At 45.6% G+C, this 14,515-nt stretch overlaps 2 protein-coding genes across 3 annotated transcripts in view; one reads left to right on the forward strand and one right to left on the reverse strand.

The window, feature by feature from the left end:
• TRIM32 (tripartite motif containing 32) overlaps positions 1 to 11,655 on the forward strand; it is an 11,758-nt gene extending 103 nt beyond the window's left edge. The window contains exon 2 of one of the 2 annotated variants that reach the window (XM_024762621.1): positions 7,557 to 11,655. In XM_024762621.1, coding sequence (XP_024618389.1) covers positions 7,637 to 9,598 — 1,962 coding nt within the window. In that variant the 5' untranslated portion in view covers positions 7,557 to 7,636 and the 3' untranslated portion in view covers positions 9,599 to 11,655. The remainder of the gene's footprint in view (positions 1 to 7,556) is intronic. The other variant, XM_024762622.1, reaches the window with a different exon arrangement.
• Positions 1 to 14,515, reverse strand: part of ASTN2 (astrotactin 2) — a 614,159-nt gene that overhangs the window by 206,749 nt on the left and 392,895 nt on the right. The window lies entirely within an intron of this gene.

A 14,515-nucleotide genomic window follows, 5' to 3' on the forward strand; every position in this document is an offset into this window, starting at 1 on the left:
GAGGGAGTCTGGGGGCTCTGGGCTTTGGGGCGGGGGGCGAGATCTGAGGTCAGAGGGAGCAGGGTCCGGGGCTATCATCATGGCTGAGGAGGAAGCGTTTTCCCGAGTGGAATCTGGGGAAGAATGAGGGGCTGAGTTCGTGCGGGAATCAGTGGGAAGCAGTATCTGGTCGGCAGAAAGAAGAGACCTGGCTAAGGTTTGAAGCGACAGAAGACACGGGTGGGCAAAAGAGGAAGGAGCAGGGCTTGAGGGCGGGGCGGGATTCCTGATGGCGCGCAGGGGGTGGAGGCTCAGCTTGAGGGACTGCACACATCTGAGGTGTGGGACTGGGGTGTTAAACTGTGATGCAGGGCTGAAGGCTGCAGAGGTTTGGAAACAGAGATTAAAGGATCTGTGTCAGAGGGATTCAGGGCACATGAGTGAGCAACTGGTGAGGCTGGCAGGGTAGAGCTCAAAAGGCTGGAATTCTGTATTGTGGAAGAGTTGGGAATGGGATTTAGGAAGGGTTGAACGGTGGGGTGGAGAGGTACTGATTGGACTGTAGAATTAAGAGACTGAATAGAGTCGTGGATGGGTGTCTAGGGCCGCTAAAGGAATTTTCCTGAAGTCTCTGCATGGGAAGCAAAGGGAGTTCTGGGGACCCAAAGACCTAGAAGTAATGTATGAAACTGTATATGAGCGTATGAAGTTGAGCGGAGTTCAGGGGTCCAGCAAGAAAGTCGTAAGTCTTTGAGCTCAGGACTCCTGAAGGAGCCTGACTGCCTGTGAGGGGCAGAACCTCCCTCAATTATTAGCCAGAGATCTCTTACCATGAGGCAGCCGTGGTATGCCCACTGACTCCACTCTGAACCCCAGACCTGCTGAAAGTGGTAGGCTTCGTGGGGGGGGGGAAGAGAGTGGTCAGTGGAATCATAAAGCAGGAGACTCTTCAAGGTCATCTGTCCCAGCCCCCCTTTGCCGGTCCCTTCAAGCTGTGGTGACAGTGTGTGAGACTTCCAGGGGATGAGTGGAACATGATCTCACGTCTTATTTTCCTTATCAGTGATATAAGTAGATTGGATTAATCCCACATGAGGTGTTTGAACTGGGAGAGAAACAAGAAAAGGGGATCTCAGATGCATTGAGCATTTAGTCCTGGGCCAAGTTCTAAAGAAATGGTTCCTAACTGGCAGTGGTTTTGTCCCCCAGGGGACATCTGGCAATGTCTGGAGCCATTTTTGGCTGTTATAGTTGGGGTGGGGGGAGGACTACTGGCCTCTCATAGGTGACACCAGGGACGCTGTGAAACACCCTACAGCACACGGAACGGTCCTCACAACAAAGAAGTATCGGGTCCATGTCAGTAGTGCCGAAGTTGAACTCTGCGCCGAGTCAGATATATCCTGGATTCCGATCTCGGCTCTGTCTTGAATGAGTTACTTAACCTTCCTGTGCCTCGCTCTTCATCTGTAAAATGGGGTTAATAACAGGACCTACATCACAGATTATTGTGACGACTCAGTGCAGTACATCAGAGTGCTTCGTGTCTGGTGCATAGTAAATGCTCAACGTTTAGTAATATTTCATTTTCATATCTACTTTCTTACTCGTTTTCATAACAGCCCTACTAAGTAGGTGCTACAATATCCAGTTTTACACATAAGGAGACGAAGGCTTAGGCAGTGACTTGTCTAAGGTTCCACAGCTAGAGATGGCAAAGGTAGCTTCATATTCAGATCTCTGTAATCCTGTATTCTCTCTTCCCTTGCTGCTTCTTTGCTGGGGCCTGCCTGGTCTTACTGTCTATCTCAGCTCATTCCCCTCTAATGAAAGGATGACCCAGTGAGTATCGCTGAGTATCAAATTGAACTGTAAAGGGAATAAATCCATCTGATTAGGTAGGGAGTAGCCCTGGACTTTGTTCTTGATTTGCTCTTAGACCAGGACCTGTGGGTAGATAAGGAGAGGATCTTGAGGTTAGCAGACAGGATAAGGTGCAGGAGACTAGAGGGTGAAGTATGGAGGCCATTGGCTTGAAAAAACACTTCACAGCAGGGACCAAGGCTGAAGGCATCCATACTCTGGAAAGTAACTCCTGTTCTGAATGATCTCCTATGGGCTTCTTTCCCTTGGAACAGAATGACAGCATTTGCTCTGTCAACTCCAGGACTAGCTATAGCATTGCTGAAACCAGCTCAGAAACATAGTAGGACTGCATCAGAAGGCCGGAGACCTAGCTGGAAAATCCACACACAGCCCTAAGGAAGATATGTAATGGAAATGGAGTCAGCCTGGGAATCAGAGACTTAAAGTTCAAAACCTTTCTTCTGCTGCTAATTTACTAGGAGATCTTGGACAAGTACTTGCCCTTATCAGCTTCAATCTATTGAAAACACGAATAGCTACCATTTATTGAGTGCTTATTGTGTGCATTATCTCAGTTAATCCTGCCAATGATCCCGCTAATAATCTAGGTGCTATTCTACATTTTACAGATGAGAAAATAGGTTAAATGATTTACCCAAGTCTCCATAGCAAGTTGCAAAGCAGGGATGTGAGCCCAGATCTGTCTGACTCATAAGTTACATTATACTAGTTTTAGTAGAAAGGCTTTTTCAATACTTAAGAGCCCATACACTCATGTCTGGAGAGTGCTTGGTGGTCAAAACTTTACAAGGCCCTTGAAGTGGTTCATCGTCCCTGCACACGGATGTGCTGCCTCTTTGACACTACCTCCATTAGGTTCTTCTAGTGGAACAATCAGATTAAAAATCCATTCCTAGGTACCTTTACCAGCCTCTCAGGCAGAGTGCCTAGAGCTAATGGTAGCCTAATCAACTAGGAAACTATAATACATCTTTTGCGTGGCTGTGGTTTTATGGCTGGGAGTTGACACACCTGGATTTGAATCTCACTTCTACTACTTAGCAGCTTTGAAACCTTGGACAGGTTGCTTTTCTTTGAGCCTAGTTTCCTTATTTATAAAGAGGAATAAAACATACTTCACGTAGTTATTATGAGAATAAGAGGTAATGTGTAAAAAGTGCCTGACATTCAGTAAATGGCAGTTTTATGAGAGGTAGCAATTATGAGAGGATGGTGAGGCTGGAAGGGGACTGAGTATTGCTTTGCCTAATTTCCTTGAACCTAAGCAGCCCCCACTGGCCTCCCCCAAATTCCCATCCCCTCTTGTACTTTTCCCAGGATCTGCTTCTTGATCCTTTAATCAAAAGCTCATGGTTAAATGTGCATATGCTGTATGCAGAGAAACGAACTGAGAGTAGGGTGGGTCGAGATCAGTTGGAAGTCCCCCGAGAAGACTGCTGATATTCCCCTTGTCCTATATTCTTTGAGTCTCATTGGCAGCATTGCACATGTTTGTGGAAGATTCAGGGGATCCTTTCTAGGTCCTGCAGTTTTGGAGGAAGACAGAGGACAGACAAGTGTTATTTGTTTTTTTTTTTTTTCCAGCAAACTTATTGATTTAGAGTTGTAGCTAAAGATTTTTTTTCGCTGCAAACATGCCCTTCTGGGTTGTTTTGTGTGTCCCACAGTGGTACAGCTTTGGGGTCATGCCTGCGTTTCCCAATGATCCCCTACTTGCGGAGTTTATCTTAGCTGTTGGCGGGTACCTTAAATGCCCTGAGTAATGTAACATTAAGAATCCTCTCCCACACACAGAACTGGGTGAGTGTCAGATGAGGACCTCACTGACTTTCTTAAAATCAGCCCTGCTAGCCACTCCTGGAGAGAGCATTGGTGGCAGGGAGATGGTTATGCACTTGCTTCGCATTCCATTCAAATGCTGGAGGAATAAACAAAGTTTAGAAAGCTGTCATGAAAGGAAATGTGATAAGCCTTGTGAAAAACCCAGTCAAACCAGGGGACTGTATAAGAAGTAGGATGGACCTTTATGTCTTGTGAAAGGAAATGTAGGTGCTGTTTCACATGTTTTCTAGTTTTTATGTGAACTCTGTTCCTGTCTGTTTTTGCTCAAAATTATATCTCCAGTGTTTTCATGGGGCTGGACTCACAGTAGGTGCTCAGTAAAGATTTGTTGTTTAATTTCTTAAAGTCCTGCAGTTTTGCTCATAGCTTAAGCCCCCCAAGGGGTGAACAGGTTTAGGGAATAGAGACATCTAGAGAACTATCCCATGGTGGGGATTCCACCACTGGATGGTAATTTGAAACCTTAGGTCATCTCTAATCCTTTGATTTTGAGAATAGATAAAACGATCTCCAGGGAAGGTTCAGAATTTTAATTTTTGAAGTGTACTATCTGATAGCTTGGGTGCTGTCTGCCTTTTGAAAAGTGCCTGTTCATTCCTTCTCACTGGCTGGGTGGTCGCCAGCGCCACCACGGCTGCTACTCCTGCTATTACTAAAATCTATATTTTATTGCATAATTCCTTTTATGCCCCTCTTGGTATTTTCTGAACAAGAGAAGTTGTGAATTCATTTGCCAGTTTCTAACATGGATATCTAGTGTCCTCAATCAAATTCCTTCAAAGCTGACAGGTTATGAATCTTTATGTGCCTTTATATGCCATAAGAGGAAAGATTCTTCATCCTTTCAAATGCAGTTTGTAAACTAAATGCTTTGTTAATACTAGTACTAGTTGTTATAATGTTAATACTGTTCCTGATTGTTACTAAAGTTATGATAAATAGCAGTTTTTCATTGCATACCTACCAGTTTCCAGACTAAGCACTTTATATGGATTATTATCACACTAACCGTTTTATAAAGTAAGAAATTATCATCACAGTAACTATAAAGTTAGTTATCTTCTATAAAGTAAGAAAACAGGTTTAGTGAGATTAAATAACTTGCTTCCTGTCCCACAACTTGTAAATGACATGCTGATTTGATCCCAGTTCTGTCTGACTTCAAGGTTCACAGGTTTTTGTTTTTGTTCTGCTACCCTTGTTATTTATGTCATAGACTGGGGAAAGCCTGGTGGTGCCAGAAGCAGCTAGATCAGGCTAGGGTATGACTATAGAGTTTTCCTGAGTCTTAGGGCAGCTGGTGCAAACACAGCTTAAGGGGTAGATTCTGATGCGAAGCTGAACCAGAGCTGGGCTAGTATCAGTATGGGGTGTGCAGTACTAATCATGAGATCAAAGAAATTGGTGGGGGGGGGGCAGTAAGCTGAGGTGGGGGGTCAAGAGTTGACAGTACAAAGTGCACAGGAAATATGTTCAAAGTATCAGGAAGGCAGCCAAAATTGTAAATAACATGTTGGGGGTTCATTCTGATTGGTGTTAGATTTTATAAATGGCAGAAAATGGGCAGCTAACTTAAAGACTTGGGATGATAAGACAATTCCTTTCACACATACGTCTTCTCAAGGGAAACTGAATTCAAATTGACCTTCCACCTGAATGCTTCTCGGTGCTAACAATAATGACCAGCTGTATCCTTCTGGAAGAGAGGGGCTGTCTCTGCCGGTCACATAGCCTCAGACCTAGAAAAGGCCTGAACCATATCTCCCATTTCTACAACCTGGGAACACCACTTTCAGCGGGAGCCTAGACTGATACGCAGCTATCTCCACACCTGACGCTTTAGTGATGGGACCTCATGTTTCCTGGCAAAGCATGGCAGCTTTAGGAAAGGGATCCTTGACATTCTCTTTTGCCTCAGAGAGCCTAGTGAAGCTGCATACAGATGAGATATTTTGGGGAGTGGACGCGGGCATAGTAAATTCATTTTTTAAAGTGGACGGCTTAAACAGGGAGGCAGGAAGCTTTTAAATGGAAGGAGGTGGTATGATATTCCAGAAAACTGGAGAAAGAATTTGCTGGTATTTTTACAAGTTGGCAGACTTGTTTAATTAGCTAATCTGCAGTGCCAGTTCTGAGAAGAACAGATGTCCCTGTGCACTGCAAAGTAACATGCTCTGGATCCAGATACCAAATGTTGCCCTCAGTCTGTTGTCCCAGATGATGGAAGAGAGAACTGAAGCTATTGGTTTGGAATTGAGGAGGTCTGCATGGGTTCTGAGCTGAGGTTTCTATCAGTGTTTCTATAAGATTGCAGCCAGACCCATGACATTTAAGCATTCAGCGTTCACAGCTTAGTCACATGGGATAGTCCCATGAGACCTTTTAGGTTCATGGTATGGGGTAATGTGTTATTTTGTTGAGGCATGGATTTGAATCGTAAGAGGTTGCCAGGCTGGTGTGTGGGAGTGGGTCACTCAGCTAATAAAGCAATCTAACCCACTCTAGAGCAGCTAAATCTCATGATTCTTTCTTAATTGTGGAGACAATTCTATGCTGTTAGGCAGCATTTCTCAGAGTACGGTAAGTGTTGTATGACGGGAAAGAAAAAAGCCTGAAGTAATGTTGGGTTAAATAAAGTTAAAGATATCTGTACTGCATGGTTCTACCATGTCTGCACCACGTGACCTTGAGCCAGTTTTTCTGAGCCTTAGCTTCCTCATCTGTAAAATAGGGTAATGAAAATAGTACTTACATCATAGGGTTATTATGAGTATTAAATGAGATTAAGTATATGGAGCATCTAGCATGCTATCTAGCACATAGTAAGCACTAGATGTATACTCTTTCCTTTCCAGTAGAAGGAAAGTGGGATTTCAGGGAGGTTGGATTGACTTTAGACAGATTGTGCATGTCTGCTCCTGAATATCTGTCAGACTGTGATAACAAAGCTAAATATGGGGAAATTTGTAACACGTATCTCTGCGCTGACTCCCCTTCTTCTCTATGGGTGGAGAAAGAATTAATGACATTTGCAAAGCTTTTCTCAGCTTGCTGCATTGCCCTGAAAACCAAGCTAACTGGTCTTCCTCCTCCTTCTTCTCGATGGTTGACCATCTGCAGATCACAAGACTGCACAGGTGCAGCTGTAGGATTTGCATTTAAGAAGGGCTGAATTTATCCTTGTGCCTCACCTTGCTAGATCTATTCATTCTTATTTTGGGTATAAATTGACATTGACATAAGGCTGCAGAGACAGCACTGAGATCTCTGTGGTTCTACTTCATGAGCATATGCGGATCGAGGAGGGTGGGAGAATTCATGGCATGTACTGCTTGTAGGAGGGGGTATTTCAGGCCAAAACTAAGTCCCTGATAAGGGACTACCATTTCTCAAATCATCCGGGCTTGAGTCTTTGGCTGTCTTAGCTCTACCACTTCCCCACCCCAATCCACTCAGCTAACAAATCTTAGTGATCGTACTTATGGAATATTGCTCAAATGCATCTTCTTTCCATTTCCACCACCTGCTCCCTAGTTCAGGCTCCCTGTAACTTTTGCCAGGCAGTTTTGCAGTATCTTCCAAACTAGTTTCTCTGCCTTTTCCCCCACTGCATTCAAGCTTTGATCATATTAGTTCCCGGCTCCAAAACATGCATTGTTTCTCTGTGTTCATCAGAATGAAAGTTCTGAGGTCTCATTTTGGCTCTGAAGACTTCTTATAATCATTCCCCAGTTTACCTTTCCAAACCAGTCAGTGACTGAACTGAGTGATGGCAGCCATTCTCTAAATGTTTCCTGAGTGATTTACCTCGTAGAGGCAGTGGAATAATGGCTTCCTTTTCTCTTTAGCAGGATCCAACCCTCTGGAGCATGAACACCAAGCTGTTCGGTCCCGGGCTGTGCTAGCAGGCCCCTTCAAGGCAAGAGCAATGGCTGCGGCAGCAGCTTCTCACCTGAACCTGGATGCCCTGCGGGAAGTGCTGGAATGCCCCATCTGCATGGAGTCCTTCACAGAGGAGCAGCTGCGGCCCAAGCTCCTGCACTGTGGCCATACCATCTGCCGCCAGTGCCTGGAGAAGCTACTGGCCAGTAGCATCAATGGTGTCCGCTGTCCCTTTTGCAGCAAGATTACCCGCATAACCAGCCTGACCCAGCTGACGGACAACCTGACGGTGCTGAAGATCATTGACACGGCTGGGCTCAGTGAGGCCGTGGGGCTGCTCATGTGCCGGTCGTGCGGGCGGCGGCTGCCCCGGCAGTTCTGCCGAAGCTGCAGCGTGGTGCTGTGTGAGCCCTGCCGGGAGGCGGACCACCAGCCTCCTGGCCACTGTACACTCCCTGTCAAAGAAGCAGCTGAGGAGCGGCGTCGGGACTTTGGAGAGAAGTTGGCCCGTCTGCGGGAGCTTATGGGGGAGCTGCAGCGCCGGAAGGTAGCCTTGGAAGGAGTCTCCAAGGACCTTCAGGCGAGGTATAAAGCAGTCCTCCAGGAGTACGGGCACGAAGAGCGCAGGGTCCAGGAGGAGCTGGCTCGCTCCCGGAAGTTCTTCACGGGCTCGTTGGCCGAGGTTGAGAAGTCTAACAGCCAGGTGGTAGAGGAGCAGAGTTACCTGCTCAACGTCGCCGAGGTGCAGGCCGTGTCTCGCTGTGACTACTTCTTGGCCAAGATCAAGCAGGCAGACGTAGCACTACTGGAAGAGACAGCCGACGAGGAGGAGCCGGCGCTCACTGCCAGCCTGCCCCGGGAGCTCACCCTGCAGGACGTGGAGCTCCTCAAGGTTGGCCACGTTGGCCCCCTCCAAATCGGGCAGGCGGCTAGGAAGCCCCGGACAGTCAACATGGAAGACTCCTGGGCCATGGAGGCTGCAGCCTCTGCTGCCTCTTCCTCTGTTCCATTTAGAGAGATGGACATGAGCCCTGAGGAAGTGGCCGCTAGCCCTAGGGCCTCGCCTGCTAAGCAGCGGGGCTCTGACACAGCCGCCAGCATCCAGCAGTGCCTCTTTCTCAAGAAGATGGGGGCCAAAGGCAGCACTCCAGGCATGTTCAACCTCCCAGTCAGTCTCTACGTGACCAGTCAAGGCGAAGTGCTGGTTGCTGACCGTGGCAACTACCGTATACAAGTCTTTACCCGCAAAGGCTTTTTGAAGGAGATCCGCCGCAGCCCCAGTGGCATCGATAGCTTTGTTCTGAGCTTCCTTGGGGCTGACTTGCCCAATCTCACTCCTCTCTCAGTTGCCATGAACTGCCATGGGCTGATTGGTGTGACTGACAGCTATGACAACTCCCTCAAGGTATACACCTCGGATGGCCACTGCGTGGCCTGTCACAGGAGCCAGCTGAGCAAACCCTGGGGCATCACAGCCCTTCCATCTGGCCAGTTTGTGGTAACTGATGTGGAAGGTGGAAAGCTCTGGTGCTTCACTGTTGACCGAGGAGCAGGGGTGGTGAAGTACAGCTGCCTCTGCAGTGCTGTGCGGCCCAAGTTTGTCACCTGTGACGCTGAAGGCACTGTCTACTTCACCCAGGGCTTGGGCCTCAATCTGGAGAGTCGGCAGAATGAGCACCACCTGGAGGGCGGCTTCTCCATTGGCTCTGTGGGCCCCGACGGGCAGCTGGGCCGCCAGATTAGCCACTTCTTCTCGGAGAACGAGGATTTCCGCTGCATTGCTGGCATGTGTGTGGATGCCCGTGGTGATCTCATCGTGGCTGACAGTAGTCGCAAAGAAATTCTCCACTTTCCTAAGGGTGGGGGCTATAGCGTCCTTATTCGAGAGGGGCTCACCTGTCCAGTGGGCATCGCCCTCACACCTAAGGGGCAGCTGCTGGTCTTGGACTGTTGGGATCATTGCATCAAGGTTTACAGCTACCATCTGAGAAGATATTCTACCCCTTAGGGGCTGGGAAATAGCAGTTTCTTCTGCTCCCCAAGCAGCTTCCCTTCCCTGTTCCTTGGTTGTTGGTGGTACTATAGTGTAGACTTGGCCTGTGTCCTGATTTCGGCTGGCTAGTCCTAGAAGTTTAGAAGCTCTGTCTTCTAGTGTTTTTCATTTGCATTATCTCCTCGCCTAGGTTTAGAGTTTTAACAGATGCATTACCCCAAATAGGACACATGATATGAGGTTAGCTGATGTTTCATTAGAACTTAGGCACTTCTAAGGCTTCAGCGGAGAGCCTCTTTCCCCTGTATTTGAAATTTTCCCGTGTATTGAACCCTTGTTGATTTTCCTCTCTTCTGGCTTTGATAACTCTGGTCCATTATTTCCTTCCTATTACAACATGCTCCATCTGTGACACTTCCTCTTCAGCTCTCCTGCATTTAGTGTGCATGCATTTAGTGGGATCTACTCTCCCTTTCAGTGACACTTCAGACATCATATTCCTGTGGCATGACGTCTCAGGTCTGACCACCTTTACCAGTGTGAAAGACCATTCATTTAGTGCCACCATGGGAGCTATACAGTCCCTTTGGGAAGCAGTACCTCTTGGCTCTGGGGGTTTTGTGCCATCTTGGATTGGTCTGTAATTGCAGGTGTGACAGAGAATGGATTGACCCTCGTTGGTGTCGAAGGCTTTAGCCTGGAAATCGCTTGCCTCTTAAAGGAGCATGTGGATTGGAATTATGCCAAAGCATAGGAAGTTGCAAATAAACAAAAATAAATGCTAATATAGTCAGCAAACATTCTTGAATAGTCTCTAGAGCGCATCATTTTTCCTATTACCTCTCTCCACTGACCTGTGCTAGGAGCTGTCTGTGGAATTGTACAACACGGGCCAGGGCCAACAAAGTGGGGAGGCGGACACATCTCATTTTCATTGCTAAAGCAAAACTGTTTGGTCCTTATTCTGTGTTTTCCTCAAGTCAGTGCACAATATTTGGTTTGGGGATTTATTTCCATCTCTCTATCAAGCATTAACTAATTGATAATTGTCTTTTCATCTCTGGTATTCATGTCTTTTAATTAAATGTGGAATTTGGGAGGTGAGGGGAGGGATAAGTTGTACCTTGCTGCTTTGCTTCCATGTCTGACACCGCATTCTTTGAGAGTAGTACGAATCTACCTAGGTCAAGATTCAGCAAAAAGCACTATTATGTAAAGATAATCCAAAACTTACTTCCACATACACGTGTACAGAATCAGCCCCCAAGGTCTATAGTCACCAACACCCTGTTCTAAACTCAGCCTCCACCATCTGCTTTATCCTTATAATTACAGTTCAACAAAGGAAGAAACGTGTGCTTTTAGGAAGCCCAGAAGTGGGTGAGGGACTTTGTGACAAGGTTCCTCAGGCTTTGGTGTTTACCAAGCAACATATCTTGTACCCTGGGTGCAGGGCTGATGGCAAGCCAAAAAACTATTACCTTGCTTTCACAGACACAAAATCTGCTAAGCCGAGCTACTCAAAATTGTTTTTTTTGGTGGTGGTGTTGCTTTTTTGGCCTCTCTTGTGGTAGCTGCCAAAGGATAGGAAAGGAGCTAATTAAAATGATGTTGAACTGGTCTGTCTCGTGCTTTTCATCTGGAGAAAGCCCCATGTTCTGATTATGAAATTGCATCCGATTTCTAAAGATTGCATAATTGAGAGGAAATTGATCCAATTAAAAGTGCATCCCAAATGACTCCACTAGTTGTTAGAGCCACTTTATCTGTGGTAGCACCTGGAAGCAGGAGATCTATCTTTGCTGTCAGTGGGGGACTTGCTGAGGCAATAATGGTGGCCGAGGCCTTTGACACAAGGTTTGCAGCAGAGATACGGATATGACATTGTGGGCTGGCTTGACATAAACAATGCCAGAAAACCTCCAGCTGCCTATGCCTTTGCAAGGAAGTGCTGTCACTGTTGGCATTCAGCATTTAGGTCTAACCCATCTCTGAACCACACTCATGCCTTGGCCTTCAAATGCAGCAGGTATCTGCTGGCTCAGAATGGAAATAAATGCGGTCTGAATGTTTTTGTTCCTTTGATGTGAGTATTTTAGGCTGTGCTGAGTACAGTCAATTTTCCAGTTATCTACCAAGTTGAATTGCAGAGTATAGCCTCAAGAAACTGATATGCTCAATTATAGCAGTTTTTTGTTGTTGTTTTCTCTTTTTAAGCAGTAATACCTTCATTCAGATAAAGTCTTAAATGCACGTCAATTATGTAATAAACCAGAGTGCAGCAGCACTGGTTGAAGCAGGCTCGTGGGCCTGGAGAACAGGCTTATCCCCTCACCTAACCTGTGTCCAATTGCAAAACTCGTGAATCTACGGAACACTTTCTGAAAACCACTAAACTACAACATCGCTTATCTTCCAGTTCCATCTTATTAGCCATATGGCCATGGGAAAGTCACCCCTTCCTCTTCTGGAAAATGATGAAAGTGATCCCTGTCTCCATGACGGGTGTAAGATGTGAGATAATAGATGTTAAAATACTCGCTACAGTTCTTGGCACACTCCATCAGTGAGAGCTATTATCTTCTTCTATTGAGTTGTTCAAAAGAGTGGGGTTAGGTTGTCCAACCACTCTGAATAATACCTTCCATCTTTCCTGTTGTTATAGGTTCCTACTTGCCAATCAAAACCTTTCTCAGGCATTTCCTCCCACTAGCCATAAGTCTTCAAATAAATCTGGTCACCTGTTCCTTTTTTACTATCACTCTACCTAGTTCATGTTTCTATTATTATATAACTTACTGTGTTGCAATTATTTGCCCATATATTTGAGCTTTATTGAGGGTTAGCTTTAATCTCTAGCTAAGAGCACATAGCATGGTGCCTAGTATACAGTATGTCCTCAGTTATTTAATTGGCTGTTATTTATATGACTTGGTGATGGTAGGCCCTCCAGTAACACCCTCACATTGGCTAAAAGATAAAGGCAGACAAATGACTTATAGGTTCATTAACTCCCTGCTTTCCTTTATCATTTCTGAGTAATTATATAGAATTTAAGGTTTTGGAGCAATGATTCATTCAATATTGAGTACCTACTGTGAGCCCAGTACTATGCCAGGTGTTCAGAAAATTTTTTAAAATGATAAGTAATATTAATGTGTCTACTTTCTCGTAAGTTATTTCACAGTCTTTCTAAAGTATTTGGAATTGTATTCCATTGCCCTGGGCTTTCTCAAAAGCCAGGAATAGGCACTATGTGGATGACTGTGAGGGTCAATCCCAATGTGCACTCCAGCCTGAGATAAGTCCACAGACGGCCACTCCATTATTCCAATCAGCAGGATAAACTTGGCTTGAGTCTGTGTTCCTGTGGGTAAGACAAGTAATGCTTAAAGTAGTTGTACTTTTAGTCTAGTACTAATTAATGGCTTCTTAAAAGTGGAGTGTTACCAGCTCTATAGGAGGGAAATGGAAGGCAAAGTCTAGTATGAAACTCAGGGCTCTACCTTATACCCGATTAGGCTGCTGATTTGCACTCAGGACGTGCAGCTCCTCAAGGGATCACAAAACAAATTACAGGTAAGCAACAGCAGATGCCTGGATGAATTTTACAAGCTGGCAGTGGTAAGGTAGGAGGGTGTTTAGCAAAATGCTTACACTCCAGAACGTTGGCTGTATCTTGTCAATATCACTAATATTCATGGTACTCTGACTAAGTCTGAAGTTAGGCAGCTCTGGGACTGGCAATGCATTCTAGTGGGAAAGCCACTGGGCTTGGTCTGGATCTGAATCACAGCTCTAACTCTACTAGCTATGTGGCCTCAGATGATCACCATACCTCTGCATCGGTTTCCCTGTCTATAAAATAAGAAAGTTGGGTTAGATCATCACTAAAATCCTTTCTAGCTCTATGATTTTGATTTTAATTATTTTACCAAATAGAATTGTGGTTGAGTTTTCCCCCAATGTTTTTACATAATTTTGCTGTAATTTTATCGTGTTTACATTAGAGTAGTAGAAAGAACCTGTACTTTGTAATCAGCCCCACCTTGGTCCAACTGCTTACTCTACCCCAACTATTGTGACCTTGGGCCACTTGCGAACTACTGCCACTCTGTTGAGCTACTGTTTCCTCATCTTGTAAAAGGAAATGACAGTTTATTTTTTATTTATTTATTTTTTTTTTGCGGTATACGGACCTTTCACTGTTGTGGCCTCTCGTGTTGCGGAGCACAGGCTCCAGACGCGCAGGCTCAGCGGCCATGGCTCACGGGCCCAGCCGCTCCGCGGCATGTGGGATCTTCCCGGATCGGGATACAAACCCGTGTCCCCTGCATCGGCAGGCGGACTCTCAACCACTGCGCCACCAGGGAAGCCCGACAGTTTATGTTTTGAAGGGCTGTTGTGAGAATTAAAATATACTAACGGGATAGTATATATAAAAGGACCTAATTCAGAAAATGTGACATACCCAGAAAATGTGATTTCCACTGTAGGGGGCAAAGACCTCCTTTCCCTCTTGGTGAACTGATGCAAATTTTTCATGTTAACACTCGGGGAGGTTTCAGACCTGCATTGGTGATTCAACCACACTGCTCAGCTTCTTAATTAAAAAGCTTATAGGAAGAAGAGTGGGATTGCCGGAGGGGCAGAGGCAAAACTTTCATAGCAATGTATCCCACTAGAAAAGCTGCACATAAAACCTAAAGGCTAATTATTTGATTAAAGTAATTAGGATGGCATCCTGACTTTTGGCAGAAACATGCATGTTTAGCTATTCCTATAGATGGCCAGCATAAAGGGATTTTTCCCTCCAGGTCAACATTCATTAACCCAAATAATTACAAAATTTAAAATAAGCCATAAATCTCATTGTCAGGTGGAGGTAATATAACATACTGTAGTTAAAACTGGGCTTTGTAAGCATGGGAC

Source organism: Neophocaena asiaeorientalis, unplaced genomic scaffold, assembly GCF_003031525.2.
Source record: "Neophocaena asiaeorientalis asiaeorientalis breed wild unplaced genomic scaffold, Neophocaena_asiaeorientalis_V1.1 scaffold78, whole genome shotgun sequence".
NCBI lineage: Eukaryota > Metazoa > Chordata > Mammalia > Artiodactyla > Phocoenidae > Neophocaena > Neophocaena asiaeorientalis.